This window comes from Haliotis rubra, unplaced genomic scaffold (genome assembly GCF_003918875.1).
Source record: "Haliotis rubra isolate DU_JTF1 unplaced genomic scaffold, ASM391887v1 Scf449, whole genome shotgun sequence".
In the NCBI taxonomy this organism is placed as follows: domain Eukaryota; kingdom Metazoa; phylum Mollusca; class Gastropoda; order Lepetellida; family Haliotidae; genus Haliotis; species Haliotis rubra.
The window spans coordinates 195,100-208,256 of NW_025767134.1; the positions used below are offsets into that span (position 1 = coordinate 195,100).

The 13,157-nt window shown below is 39.3% G+C and overlaps 2 protein-coding genes across 3 annotated transcripts; one reads left to right on the forward strand and one right to left on the reverse strand.

Annotated features, from left to right (window-relative positions):
• Positions 1–3,852: 3,852 nt before the first annotated feature.
• Positions 3,853–5,935, reverse strand: LOC124289742 (telomerase RNA component interacting RNase-like). 2 transcript variants are annotated; one of them, XM_046726385.1, is made up of 3 exons: positions 5,683–5,935; positions 4,344–4,418; positions 3,853–3,987 (listed from the first exon to the last, which is right to left on the reverse strand). In XM_046726385.1, exons 1-3 carry the CDS (start codon positions 5,911–5,913, stop codon positions 3,877–3,879), a joined length of 417 nt encoding a protein of 138 aa, XP_046582341.1. In that variant the 5' UTR covers positions 5,914–5,935; the 3' UTR covers positions 3,853–3,876. The 2 variants fall into 2 exon arrangements, with proteins under 2 accessions (XP_046582341.1, XP_046582340.1); XM_046726384.1 differs by having other exon boundaries at positions 3,853–4,418.
• A 58-nt stretch (positions 5,936–5,993) lies between these two features.
• LOC124289741 (NADH dehydrogenase [ubiquinone] 1 alpha subcomplex assembly factor 2-like) lies at positions 5,994–11,617 on the forward strand. Its single transcript, XM_046726383.1, has 6 exons — positions 5,994–6,194; positions 7,558–7,647; positions 8,310–8,350; positions 8,593–8,661; positions 10,540–10,621; positions 11,424–11,617. The coding sequence occupies exons 1-6, from the start codon at positions 6,065–6,067 to the stop codon at positions 11,492–11,494; spliced, it is 483 nt and encodes a 160-aa protein (XP_046582339.1). The 5' UTR covers positions 5,994–6,064; the 3' UTR covers positions 11,495–11,617.
• The last annotated feature ends 1,540 nt before the right edge of the window (positions 11,618–13,157 follow it).

Here is a 13,157-nt window from a genome sequence, read left to right on the forward strand (position 1 = left end):
AACCAAGCCAGCGAGTCCCACCACCCAATCCCGTTAGTCGCCTCTTACGATAAGCATGGATTACTGAAGGTTCATTCTAACCCGGACCATTATGGGTAGAGAACTTCAGAACCATGATGAAGGTGTCCACTCTTTAAGTTAGCATAGCCACATGAGTTTAAAAAAAAAAAAAAAATCTTCATAAAGTTTGCACTGTAATGGTCCTTCAGTAGTTTCAAGGGAGACGAGTGATATATGTTTTTCCTCAATATCAAGGCAACTTCATAATCATGTCTGGGCCAAGCCAAACTGTGGAAGACATGTTACTGAAGTTCCATGTTATAAGGGAATGATTAACAACCAAATCATCAGCCCGGTCACTGGATCTGAAACACAACCCCTCCAGGTCAGGACAAGACAGGGCTTCATATTGCACAATAATCCATAGGTTGTGGTTTCTTAATTACAGATTCCAACCTGAAACCCGTACAGGAATGAAATGGTGCTGCTACTCGTGGACAGATGACTTTAAGTGCTTTGAGACATGGCATAAAATATCAACAGAAAACCATGTACAATATCCATCATATTTATTTCCAATATTTTCCTATTATGAATGATTAATTGTGGTGTAAGAAATAGCGCCACCACCTCAATCTGAGAATGTTAACTTTTCAAGTTGAGTGACAAATTTCCTTAAACTTGACTGCCAAGTGAATTTCAAAGTGTCATTTAAGTCTGGCTTTATGCAGAGCAAGGTAGTTAACACTGGTACATGTAAAGCACTTCCAGTCTGTACTGAGGTAATCTGTTCACACCTGAATGGTGTTCACTTGTATCAATGTCAAAAGTACAACTTTACCAATAGACTCAGCACAGGTAAGGTATCTTTCACACACACAAACATTCACACACCTTTCGACAGTACTCGTGTAGCCCCACATAACAAGTGACCACAACATCATGAACTTGACAACACCTACAGCACCAGCATGGATTATCCAGTGTATAATATTATCAACAGTATACTAGCATGAATATCCAGACATTTTATGGTTTTCAACTGATGGCTTCCTCTTCTTTTGGCACACACTCTCTCTCACTTGTAACCTTGAAATCAACAGCAAAAAACCAACATTTAGAATAATGTCCCTCTAAGACACTGAAGTGATGGAGTTCAGTCACAGGACTGATTCAGTCAGTTAATATATGTTTAGTTTTGTGTCATTTGAGTGAGTATGGTTTAGGCCGCTTTTAGCAATATTCCAGCAATATCACAGCGGGGGACACCATAAATGGGCTTCACACATTGTACCCATGTGGGGAATCGAACCCGGGTTATCGACATGATAAATAAATGCTTTAACCACTAGGCTACTCCACCGCCCCTTGTGTCATTTTAAGCAGGCTCAAAACAAAACTGTAAATTTAGGGTAGAAATACCATAACATGATCTCCTACTGAAAGCAAGTTGAAGAACACCTAACTTTTCCACACAACTATAGGGAACCCACCTGTGTGGTGGGCATTGAATCAAACAGCCTCCCAATTGTGGGTGCTATATAACTTCTTGACACTAATATATTATACACTGGATTATCAAGGATGCTCAACTGACAAGAACATTAACTTCAGTAGCAATTCTTTTCTTCTTCAGGACATAATTATCAGTAAATATATCTAGCAATGAAATTTTATAGGAAGGTGCATGGAGTGGCACACACCAGTCTATGTAAACTTGGGCTCAGTGTTATTCGTTACACTGCTATACTGAGTCTAACAAACCCTAGTAGAAGGTCGTGTCAGTAACCTTGGCACCTATGACCGTCCAATCAAAGCGAACGGCTGAGTGGATTTTAACTAATGCGGCTACTATTTAGGGTTTGGCAAGACTTAAAAAAATGTTTTTGGATTTTCTCTTCCCATGTCGCCGACACTGATCTCACAACAAATGAAAATCTGCATAAAACACAGATATTTGACCTGCAGTACATACGCTCAGGGTTTTCTGATGACATGGTTACTATTAGCTTATATTTCCGCAAGATGACATCCTGGAATATTGACCAAAATGCTATTTTCAGCCACTGTTTACTCAGTGTTGTGAATAATGGTGTCCTCCGTGTGTATCACTCGGAAGTGATCGTGCGGAAAACAGCATTTGGAATTGTTCGAGTACAAACGTTAAGTGAGAATGTTAACTTTCGTGATTTGGTAAGCTGTGTTCTGACTGGTCAATTCCAAAGGTCAACTGACACGGCCTTCTACTAGGGTAAGACTCAGTATAGCAGTGTAACAAATAATACTGAGCCTAAGTTTACTTAGACTGTAGCATTCACAACATTTATCTGTGTTCTGTCTGGGAAGTAAGTGGTCAGCAGTGATGGTTTAAGACGACATGACAATCAACACATACAGAGGGATACAGCAAATATGTCCGTCCAAGTTGGAAATGTATAATCAGGAACAAGAAATAAACACACAAACTTATTGCTTCATTCATAGCAACTTCAAAAGTAAATCTGACATTGTTTCATTTGCTCGAAAATGGACAATTTTCACAATTGATGATGACATGTTAATATCATTTGAAGGTAATGTTTAAGAACCATCCCTGAAACTTAGTTTTAAGTACAGCACCGAGCTGAGGAATAGGTGAAGTGGGAATTGAAGTGAATGCCCAGCGGACAAGTGACGTTGCCACAATGAGGTAGGTAGTGCAGCTGTCCAGGTACATGTCAACAGTCAACCTTTGGCTGAAGGTTAATATTTCATTGTCGAAAATAGGATGAATACATTTCAGCATCTGGAGTGAATTTAAATTCAGTTTCAGCGCATGTAGAAATCTAGCTGTACATGACTCACACAGATTCGTCAGCAGGATCAGAAATCTATTGATTAAAATACCATACTTCAACACAAATCACAAATACATCTCCACATGTACATTTGCAAAACCATTCATGTATATATATATATAAATTAAACCTAATTCATTTTGGCCTGCATCAAATCAATGTTTGATATCTGAGCAACAAAATACAACAATACTCAGCATCTTTCTGGACATTATACCAGCATATAACAAATGATTTTCACAAGACATATTTGGTCCACAGATTATACTACACAATGGCAAAATAAGTTTTTTTATGTCAACATTACATTCAGGCACCATTTTCAGCAGAACATAGTGTTAACGCATGGACTACTAATACACTAAACTGTGGTCATAACGACCACGAAGAGAACACTAACTTTAGTTCCTTATACGCATTTCAACTGAAATATGTCAGCAAATGGCCATGGTAAAAAATAAAAGTATTTTATCTGTTGTTTCATTATAAGCGTGTTCGTTGTATACATAGTTTACTGCAGATAAAGATAACACACTGGACTGTTTTGGGAGGACAGTTATGGAAATCACAACGGATTTTGTTCGGGGACATTTGCATCATTTTCAGTGCTTCACATCAGCATAATGAGGACCTAGAAAACCTGATTAAGAACTAATGCACTGACTTGTTATACAAAGTCATGGCTCAACCTTCTGAGCTTACCTTAGTTGTGTTTGTGTTCTCTACTTGTCTTCTACATATTCATATTCATTGCCCTGTACTGACACGGTTACATAATGTTCTGATGTAACATCCACCCTCCCTCCTTAGGAATGTGCTTAAGCAGGTGCTGTTGTAAATAACACCATATATGAATGTTATGATCGCACCAGTGACTTGTTGGTGAAACCAAAACCTAACTGGTGAGAAAAAATTAGATATCTTTTACTGAAAAGAGAGTGATTTCTTAAAGAGGAAAATATAGAATGTGCCATTATCCATTGCTACGTGAAAGTCAGGCAAAACTCGGTTAGGATGACAATGATATGCATATTTATTATTATTTGACTAGTGGTCTTGTTTTGTCCTCATCTGTGCACATCTGAGATTTGTATTTATTGACTTCAGCTAGATACTTTGACCATCCATCTTTAGGCTCGCCACTGCTCTCCTGAAAATAAGTTAAAATATGTATTACATTAGGATAATTCACAAGGAGTTAAGGAACCATTCCTACATGGTTTAGCTTTATGAGCAACAGATTTAGGTAATACTTTCATCCCTACAGTACCATAATTATTGATCACTTGGGAAAAATAACAAATACAAATGCTCAACTTTGTAGTTATGCAAAAACATGTTGGTGTGTTCTCATGCAAGACAGAAATGATAGAAGAAACACCCAACATGAAAAAGCATTAATCGAAAGAGAGTTCTAAAGAGAGTTCTAAGTAGAGCTTGTACCCATGGACACATGATGATAAGAAAGCTTAAGGCTGTTACAGTTTTCTGAACACAAATACATACATCCTCTTCCTGTTTTGGCTTCTTTACCATACCCGTCTTGAGGACCTTGGTGCTGCCACCACGCCGTTTCCCGACCTGGGGAGACAGAACCACTAACAACATGAGACAATGGCTTTACAGCTGACACGATGATGGAGAACCATGGTATTCCAGCTCCCAGGTACAATACCTTTCATATACCTTTATCCAAGATATAGTACTGACACCAATTAGTATATAATATTTAATATGTTTCCATATATTCACTTCCCCAAGTTTTATGTTCAGGCAAACAGACTTAATGCATTCATGTCACAAATGATTGTACTGTGTCAAATTATCTTCATGTGAATAGCTATCCACATGGTCAGCTGATATTCCTTAAACTGCAGTCCCTGTCATGTCAAACACATAAATAAGGAACAGAGCGGAAAATACTTAACATTTTTCAGTTATTGCTGGTAATGGTAATAATCTCTTGTTACTTTTCACTTACAATTACTTCTCTTTTATATTACCTTGCCATATATTTTCCAATAGGTCACAAATATAAAGGAGGCTGGCACTGTGTTTATCACAATGCAGCTCAGTATTCAAGACTGATACTGATAGCCAATGTTTTCCTATGTCAAATATGCCAACAAGGTAATATTGTTATAACAACACTGGTCGAAAATGATGACACCTTTCTCATTACATCTTAGATGAAAATAAAACTTCAGACACTATCTATTACATTTAATATGAGAAAAAACATGTTGAACAGATGTTTTTTCCAATGGGATTGCAAGGAAAGGAATATTTGGTTGAAAGGTGACCAAGAAACACCAAAATGCAAGTTTATTTTTTTATCCAGTCACATTGTTTTGGTGTGAAATTATTATAATTATTCAGAATGTTTTGTTTTTCTGTAAGAGTGAGTTATGCACTTTCAGCAATATTTCATTTAAATCAAGGCTTGTCAGCTCAATGGATAAGTAAAGCTCAAACTGATGCAGATTATTGACATATCCACTTTGATGAAACACAGAACATGTCTATGAAGCTGTCAAGGTTTATAACCTGGGTAATCTGGGATTTGAACACAAATTCCACACAACACAACTAAGTCATGGCACTATTTCTGCATGTTGGAATGCTGGAAACCAGCCAGCATTCAAGTTGTACTTATTTATGCTATTTGGCCTCTGGTCTAGGTCTATGCTGCACCTTAATCAGACGATGTATTCTCAGTTGTAACATATCTTTGAAATCAAAATATGACATGTAGAATGAATCAAATAACATACATTTAATGGAATATCAATCTCCTTAATATTATTTCAGGCTATGCACAACGCACAAATTTCTGAAATCTTACAATAGACAAAATGTTCGTTTTGCTGTTTTTTCCACTGTCTATTTCGGCAGAAGATGCTTGAGCCGAAGAATCCTCTTTATCGGAACCAGTCACTGGCTTGTCACTAAGAACTTTACTCTCTTCCATTTTCTTCTTAAACATTTCCAAGAAACTGCCATCGTTCGCAAATTTATTCACTGTTTCCCTTTTCTTCGCTTCGGTACCATCGCGTTTGCCACCACCGTCCGCCATCTTGGCTAAATATGCATCGCATCGGTAACGGGTTATTTGATTGGTTCATTCATCAATAACATGACCAACCAAAATGTGTGTTACTCCAACTACGGATTGTGCATCGACCCAGGACCCGGATTTTACGGACGGCACGTTTCTACCAAAACAAATGTCACGCCGGGGAGGAATTATTGCCAACATCATACAAAATTTTAGAAATTCTCTCAGTGCACCAAAACTTACAACTAAATTGGTAGGGACTGATCACATTGGGAACAGATATTTTGAGAAGGAAGACGGTAAGATCTTAGAATAGTTGCAGAGTCGCGAACATGTATCTAATAATAATTACGTCAATCATGCAATGTCAAAGTGAGTACACTGTTGGAACATGACCACAAGTTATTACACTCTGGTGACACAGGCATGTCGAATAGCCTGTACAACACAGAGCTAATACCATTATTTATCAGTTTAGGTGGGATACTACCCAACGAATATGGCGAACTCGATTTCTCGTCACCCCCATAATTTCATCCATTCATTAATGCAGGTTAGAAGATGATCACAATTGAAACATATTTTCAATGGATACAGATTCGCCTTTTAGGGTACGTTATTTTTGTAGTACAGACATAAACCCTGCTATATCATTTTGTCAAGTTAGAGGGCAAAAGAACAGTTGCCTCCCTTGGCCCAGACAGAGGTAATGTTCTGATACACCTGGACCAGTAAGTGTCAGCACTTCAGAAAAAGATGTTACATGTTTGTAAAGATGTGATTTTAAGATGTGATATATGTTCCCATTTGTTACAAGCAGTTCTCTATACTAGCATTTTAGCTAATACCATACATGACGTTTTTCATTTGATGAGTCAGATGATGACTGTCAATCATGTCAAATGCAAATGACATCATGACTGTCCTTCATCTCTCTCTCTCTCTCTCATCTCTCTCTCCCTCCCTCTCTCTCTCTCTCTCTCTCTCTCTCTCTCTCTCCCTCCTTCCTCTCTCTCCCTCCTCTCTCTCCTCTCTCTCTCTCTCTCTCTCTCTCCTCTCTCTCCCTCTCTCTCTCTCTCTCTCTCTCTCTCTCTCTCCCTCTCTCTCTCTCTCTCTCTCTCTCTCCTCTCTCCTCTCTCTCTCCCTCCTCTCTCTCATCTCTCTCCCTCCTCTCTCTCTCTCTCTCTCCTCCCTCTCTCTCTCCTCTCTCTCTCTCTCCTCTCTCTCTCTCTCTCTCTCTCCTCTCTCTCTCTCTCTCCCTCTCCTCTCTATCCTCTCTCTCTCTCTCTCTCTCTCCCTCTCTCTCATCTCCTCTCTCCTCTCTCTCTCTCCTCCCTCCTCTCTCTCTCTCTCTCTCTCTCCCTCTCCCTCTCTCTCTCTCTCTCTCCCTCTCTCCTCTCTCTCCCTCCCTCTCTCTCTCTCCCTCTCTCATCTCTCTCTCTCCTCTCTCTCTCTCTCTCTCTCTCTCTCTCTCTCTATCTCTCGACTCCACTCTAGTGCTAATAAGTGCTGCATTTCTGAATGTATACATGTATTTTCTATGTTCAAAATTCTGTCTGTGAAAATTTTTAATAGTGTTCTTTGCATATAGTTCTTTTAAAAGAAACTCTGTCCCAGCAAATACCTGTAATACATCAAGATCCTGTTTGATTTGAATTTCAGATAAATCCCACAACTTGAGAGGAAGTCGCTGGGTGGAACCAGCTGATGGTGACCAGTGGTCAGTTCCAGATGTGCCCACTGAATGGAATGGTAGTGTAGTTGATAGACATACTGTAACATTTTTAGGGTACCAGGGTTGACAGTTAAAGTGCTTTTGAACATTGGCTCAAATAATTATATCAATATGTACTGGAACTCTTCTGAAATAGAGGAAAAATTATACAGAAAAAATGATCCAAGGCAACTAAGATTTGTGAAGAGATTATTTCAGCCTATACTGTGACAGTTCTTTACAGTAATGGCTGATGACAGTGTGTCCATGTGTGTGATCATGTTGCATTTTCTCTGAGGAAAGCAGTTTCCAGGTTTGTGCAAGTTATGAACCAGACTCATGTGTACTGCATGTCTCTGGCTCGTGTCTGTCATTTCATTCAGCCAGCAGCACGTTTTCAGCCATGTGACAGCAGGCTTTATATGATCTAAACCAGATAATGATGAGCATTGATTTTCGTAATTGTGATAAGATGACATGGATGAACCAAGTCACTGGGTCTGACCATCCAAATTGCTGACTCATCTCTTACAACAGGCTTGGGTTGCTGTTGACATATTCAACAGGATGTTTCCAGTGGGTTATTGTCTGTATGCATAACCACCTGATGACGATACCATTGTGTGATACTATTGTGTGATACCATTGTGTGATTTGAGGTTTTCTCATGTGTAAAGTTGATGAACTGTTTGTGTTGCAGCCTGGTTGAGGGGGAGGAGGAAACAGCCACCGACACAGGAGGTACAGCACAATGACAGAACATCCTAGACAACGTTATCTCTGGATTATAAGATCATACAACTCCATACAAAGTCTGCAAAATTTATAACAGTGATATTTACATGTTGAACAATGAGGAATTATTTGTTTGTAATTAGAATAAATTGCTTGTGGTGATAAATACATGAAGGATACATACTGTCACGAAATCTCTGAAGGATAGACTGTGTGTTGGTGTGATGTGGATGCTGTGTATGTTACAGGAAATAGATCGTAACTATGCGCTGATGATGAGAACGATACACCGAGCCAAGGAACTGGAGGAGAAGGAGGTGAGTGTTAGCAGGATCAAGAAACACGGATATGGTTCTGGAATAGAGGGAGGTGAGTGTTTGCTGGATCAAGAAACACGGATATAGTTCTGGAGTAGAGAGAGGTGAGTGTTTGCTAGATCAAGAAACACGGATATGGTTCTGGAATAGAGGGAAGTGAGTGTTTGCTAGATCAAGAAACATGGATATGGTTCTTGAGGAGAGGGAAGTGAGTGTTTGCTGGACTTGATTCTCAACTGCTTCAAAGCTACAGACCAATATCGAACCTTCCATTCCTATCCAAAATTCTGGAGAAGATAGTAAAACGTCAGATTGAGGTGCATCTGACTGAACATGGACTGATGGACCAGTTCCAGTCTGCCTACAGGTCATCCCATAGCACAGAGACGGCACTCAACTGTGTTGTGGATAACTTGAAATGGTCTGTAGATGATGGTAACTTTGGAATGCTTGTTCTTTTAGATTTGTCTTCCACCTTTGATACTGTGGATCATCAACTTCTGACAGATCGGTTGGAAAAGGATTACGGTATCCACGGGACTGCCCTCAAGTGGTGTGTTTCCTATCTACAGGACAGAACCCAGTCTGTATGTGTACAGAACACCATGTCACCTGCTACTATATTGAAGTGTGGAGTACCCCAAGGCTCTGTCCTTGGGCCACTCCTGTCCACCCTTTATACCAAACCACTCGGGACTCTCATCAGTGACCAGCATATTGCCCATCATTTTTATGCTGATGACACTCAGCTCATGGATAACTTCACCAGTGACCCTCAGTCAGACTGAGGTCTGTGCCAGGATGGAGTCGTGTGTGAAAGATGTTAAATACTGGATGTCTAAGAACATGCTACAGCTAAATAGCGCAAAAACAGAACTCATGATTATTGCTTCTAAATCCAGATTGCAGAAATGTGTGGTATCGATCATCTCCAGATCGATGATGTAGAAATTCCTGTTTCTCATAGTGTTAAAAACCTAGGTGTGTTTTTAGACGAGAATCTATCCATGGAACAGCATATTAACCACCTATCAAAGATCTGCCACCACCACCTGAGGAACATTGGTTCTATCCGTCACCTCCTCACCAGAAACACCACAGCTACACTGATGAGAACCCTAGTATTGTCGCGGTTAGACTACTGCAATAGTCTCTTGATTGGTATTACCAACGACCAACTTCACAGACTGCAGAAGCTGCAGAACACCGCCGCCAGGATTATCACACGCACAAAACTAACAAGTCATATCCAGCCTGCATTGAAGTCCTTTCACTAGTCAAGAATCAGAGAAAGAATAGAGTTTAAGATTTTAACTCTTACCTACCAAGTCCCACCGAGGAACCTCAGAACTGCCAATCAATCACTTCTTGTTGTGCCTCCATATAAACTCAAAACTTTCGGACATAGATCCTTCAAACATTCAGCTGCTTTCCTGTGGAACTCTCTCCCTACAGACATTAAATCTGCTCCAACTCTCTCAAGTTTTAAATCTCATCTAAAGACATTTCTTTTTCTTCGCTACTGACTGTCTTGTGTTTGTGCTTAGAGTATGGCCAAGTGTTGTCGAGTCAAGCGCATTACAAATGATCTATATTATTATCAAGAAACATGCATATGGTTCCAAACTTAACACCAAGTCTGTTGTCTGGTGGATAGAGCATCATCCCACAGAGCAGAGAGCCAGTAATTTGATCCATTTATGGGTGGTACTTGTTGATCGTATTCAACACTAAAGGGATAAATCAAAGAATGGTCAGCTCACTGTTGGACTTTTACAGTCAGCAACACACACTGTTTTGAAGATAAATATTACTGTACAATATAATTTAAAATTATGAAAAGTACTGATTTATGTCCATGTTTCTGTTTCCTCTCAGGAGGGTAGCTCTTCGTCCAAGAGAGAGGAGGCTGGGGCCTCGTACACATCTGATGTGAACCCAGATGAAGGCAGCAGTAGGAGTAAGTCTGACGTGTGGCATGAAGTCTTACTGCAGTTTGAGAGATTGTTGGTAGTCTAGTGCAGTATTCCAGCTATATGGCAAATAATTAGGTTTGGACCAGACAATTCAGTGATTGATACTACAATCATGCACCAAACAAATCAATTAATCTTGACCACCCAATCCCATGAGTGTCCTCTTCATGGGGTGATTTCGCTACAACAAATTAGTTATTTGTTTGAAAGAAACACAACATCCTAACTAACTCAAATTAGATGATTAGCATGATTATTAACTGTCAAAATATCACGCAAGACAAAATTGTTTTGTACTAGAAATTAAATGAACATCCTTAAGCAAGAGCTAATTAGCCCCTCATTTTTATGTAACAATATTAGTTTCATGATTATCAATTTTTTTCAAACCTGTTAAGAAAAATGTATTCCACCTCTTAAAGCAACACATTAAGTGTGTTGTTTCTCTGTGGAAAGTCAGAAAGTACAAGTTGGCAGAAAACTGTAGAAATGTCAAGTCGAAAGGATAATTGCTTTCCCCAATTGTCCTGATTGTCTTGACTGGAAAATATTAAAAAAGGTCGTAAACATCAGTCGCTACTGTCTGTCTTGTGTTTGCGCATAAAGCATGGCCAAGTGTTGTGGAGTCAACCACATTACAAATGATCTACATTATTATTTATTACTAACATTTCAAACATTTATTCCCTGTTTCTCAAACTTGTGGATGCATGTGGAACTTAGTAATGACAAAAGCCTTTAAGGATGTGCTGCACTTGTATCTTATGAACTTGCTTTTGTTTTCAGAGAAGTTTCCAACATACCCTGAATATGAAATCACTCCTGGCGACCTGGACAAAAGAAGAGAAGAGAAGTGACACTTGGTGTTACAGTACACGAACACCTGGTGTCATAGCCCACTGACCCTGTGTGAGGAGCATGTTGTACATACTGTGTGACTGAGTAGTGTGGAATGTTGAAATAAACAAAATGGAAGAACACTGTTTGACCTTCATTTTTCATAGTGTATACCAGTTACAAAAAGAAGGGCAAATTTATTAAGAAGGTTTCACAGCTATTGATATTTTGTATCTATATCTTTAATAAGATAAATAGGTTAAGGGTATAACCAGTGTAGGAAAGATAGCCCGTCCCAACGTCCGAGACGGATGAATTTTGTGGAGGACGGGTTAAAAAAATATCTAGTCCGCCCTCATGTCGGGTCAATTTTAGCAAACCAATGACATATATATATATAATGATTATAACCTTTTTGAATATTTACTGCCGAAGGTGTTTTATTTATATTTAGAGGACAGGCTAGATTTTGGCAGGACTGGTAAAAAATTTGACCTGCCAGTCCTGTGGACAGGCTAGATTTTCTACATCTTTCCTACACTGATATAACAGAGACATCTGACTGAGATTTGCATTAGTCGTTGAATGTCAAATGACAATAGATTTTGTGAGATGATTGGCCAACTGTCCATGGCATGATTTACCATGAAAAATCACAGTAATGTCATGTGAATCCACCTCCCTTTGACCCAGCCATGTTCATGTGCACATCATGCACAAAATTGGCTGTTTGCACAAAATTCAAATCATGTTGTGAATGGAATAATCATTTTCTAGGTCCACATGCAATCATACAACTTGGTACAGAAATATTATCACCCCAAATTGAATATTGTGAATGGAATAATCATTTTGTGGATCCATGTTCAATCATTACAACTTGGTACAGACATATTATCACCCCAAATTCAATATTCCCCACTTTTTAATCCTATCTGTTTACATAAGATATGTATTATTTTGGATTCAGATTTTACAAACTTACAGAAAGATATAAAGAACCAAGTTTAACCCGAATGATCCCTTCATATGGGTCTTCTCTGAAGAAATGACATGTAAAATGTGTTAAACAACCAAGAAGCCCTCACCATATCATCCATATTGTGTGAGTGAGGGATGATACCCTAGAAAGGACATGCTAATCCTTTTGCGAACACCATGTGTAATCACAAACCTTCCCTAGTAACCTGAGAGCTGTGATTGAAAGGGAATTGTTCCAACTGACATTAAACCGAACAAACAAATAAAGAAACACAGGAAAATTCAAGTGATCCTTTAATAATTTCCTGTTTTCATCACCAGCTTTGAAAAGGGCTGTGGGAGGAAATCTGAGAATACATGAAGGAACACTGCCACGAACTGGTGTTCCCTTATTTGTTTCCCTCAGTATATATTGGTGTTTCCAACCATTGACATGGTGGGGTTACCGATCCAGAGTACCCACTTCCAATGAAAGTGATGGACCTGCTTTTCATAATCGGTTACTTGGTTGATGTGTGTTATGGTTGTTCAAGGTCGTGGGACTTTGGTCTTGTTAACCAGCAGCAACATGGAAAGTTGCAGACAAGGGGTTGACAGCATTCCACCACTCACAAACAACAGGTACACGTCTTAGACCTTCAGGACTTCAGGGGCGGTGGGGTAGCCGAGTGGTTAAAGCGTTGGCTCGTCACGCCGAAGACC

What these genes read in the sequence shown, in the direction of transcription:
- LOC124289742 (XM_046726384.1), bottom strand. Translation starts at nt 5,913, where the DNA reads ATGGCGGACGGTGGTGGCAAACGCGATGGTACCGAAGCGAAGAAAAGG. An exon ending in AAACGAACATTTTGTCTATT is followed by an intron (nt 4,419 to 5,682) that starts GTAAGATTTCAG and finishes CTGTCTCCCCAG; the next exon opens with GTCGGGAAACGGCGTGGTGG.
- LOC124289741 (XM_046726383.1), top strand. Translation starts at nt 6,065, where the DNA reads ATGTCACGCCGGGGAGGAATTATTGCCAACATCATACAAAATTTTAGA. An exon ending in AACAGCCACCGACACAGGAG is followed by an intron (nt 8,351 to 8,592) that starts GTACAGCACAAT and finishes TGTATGTTACAG; the next exon opens with GAAATAGATCGTAACTATGC. An exon ending in AGATGAAGGCAGCAGTAGGA is followed by an intron (nt 10,622 to 11,423) that starts GTAAGTCTGACG and finishes TTTTGTTTTCAG; the next exon opens with AGAAGTTTCCAACATACCCT.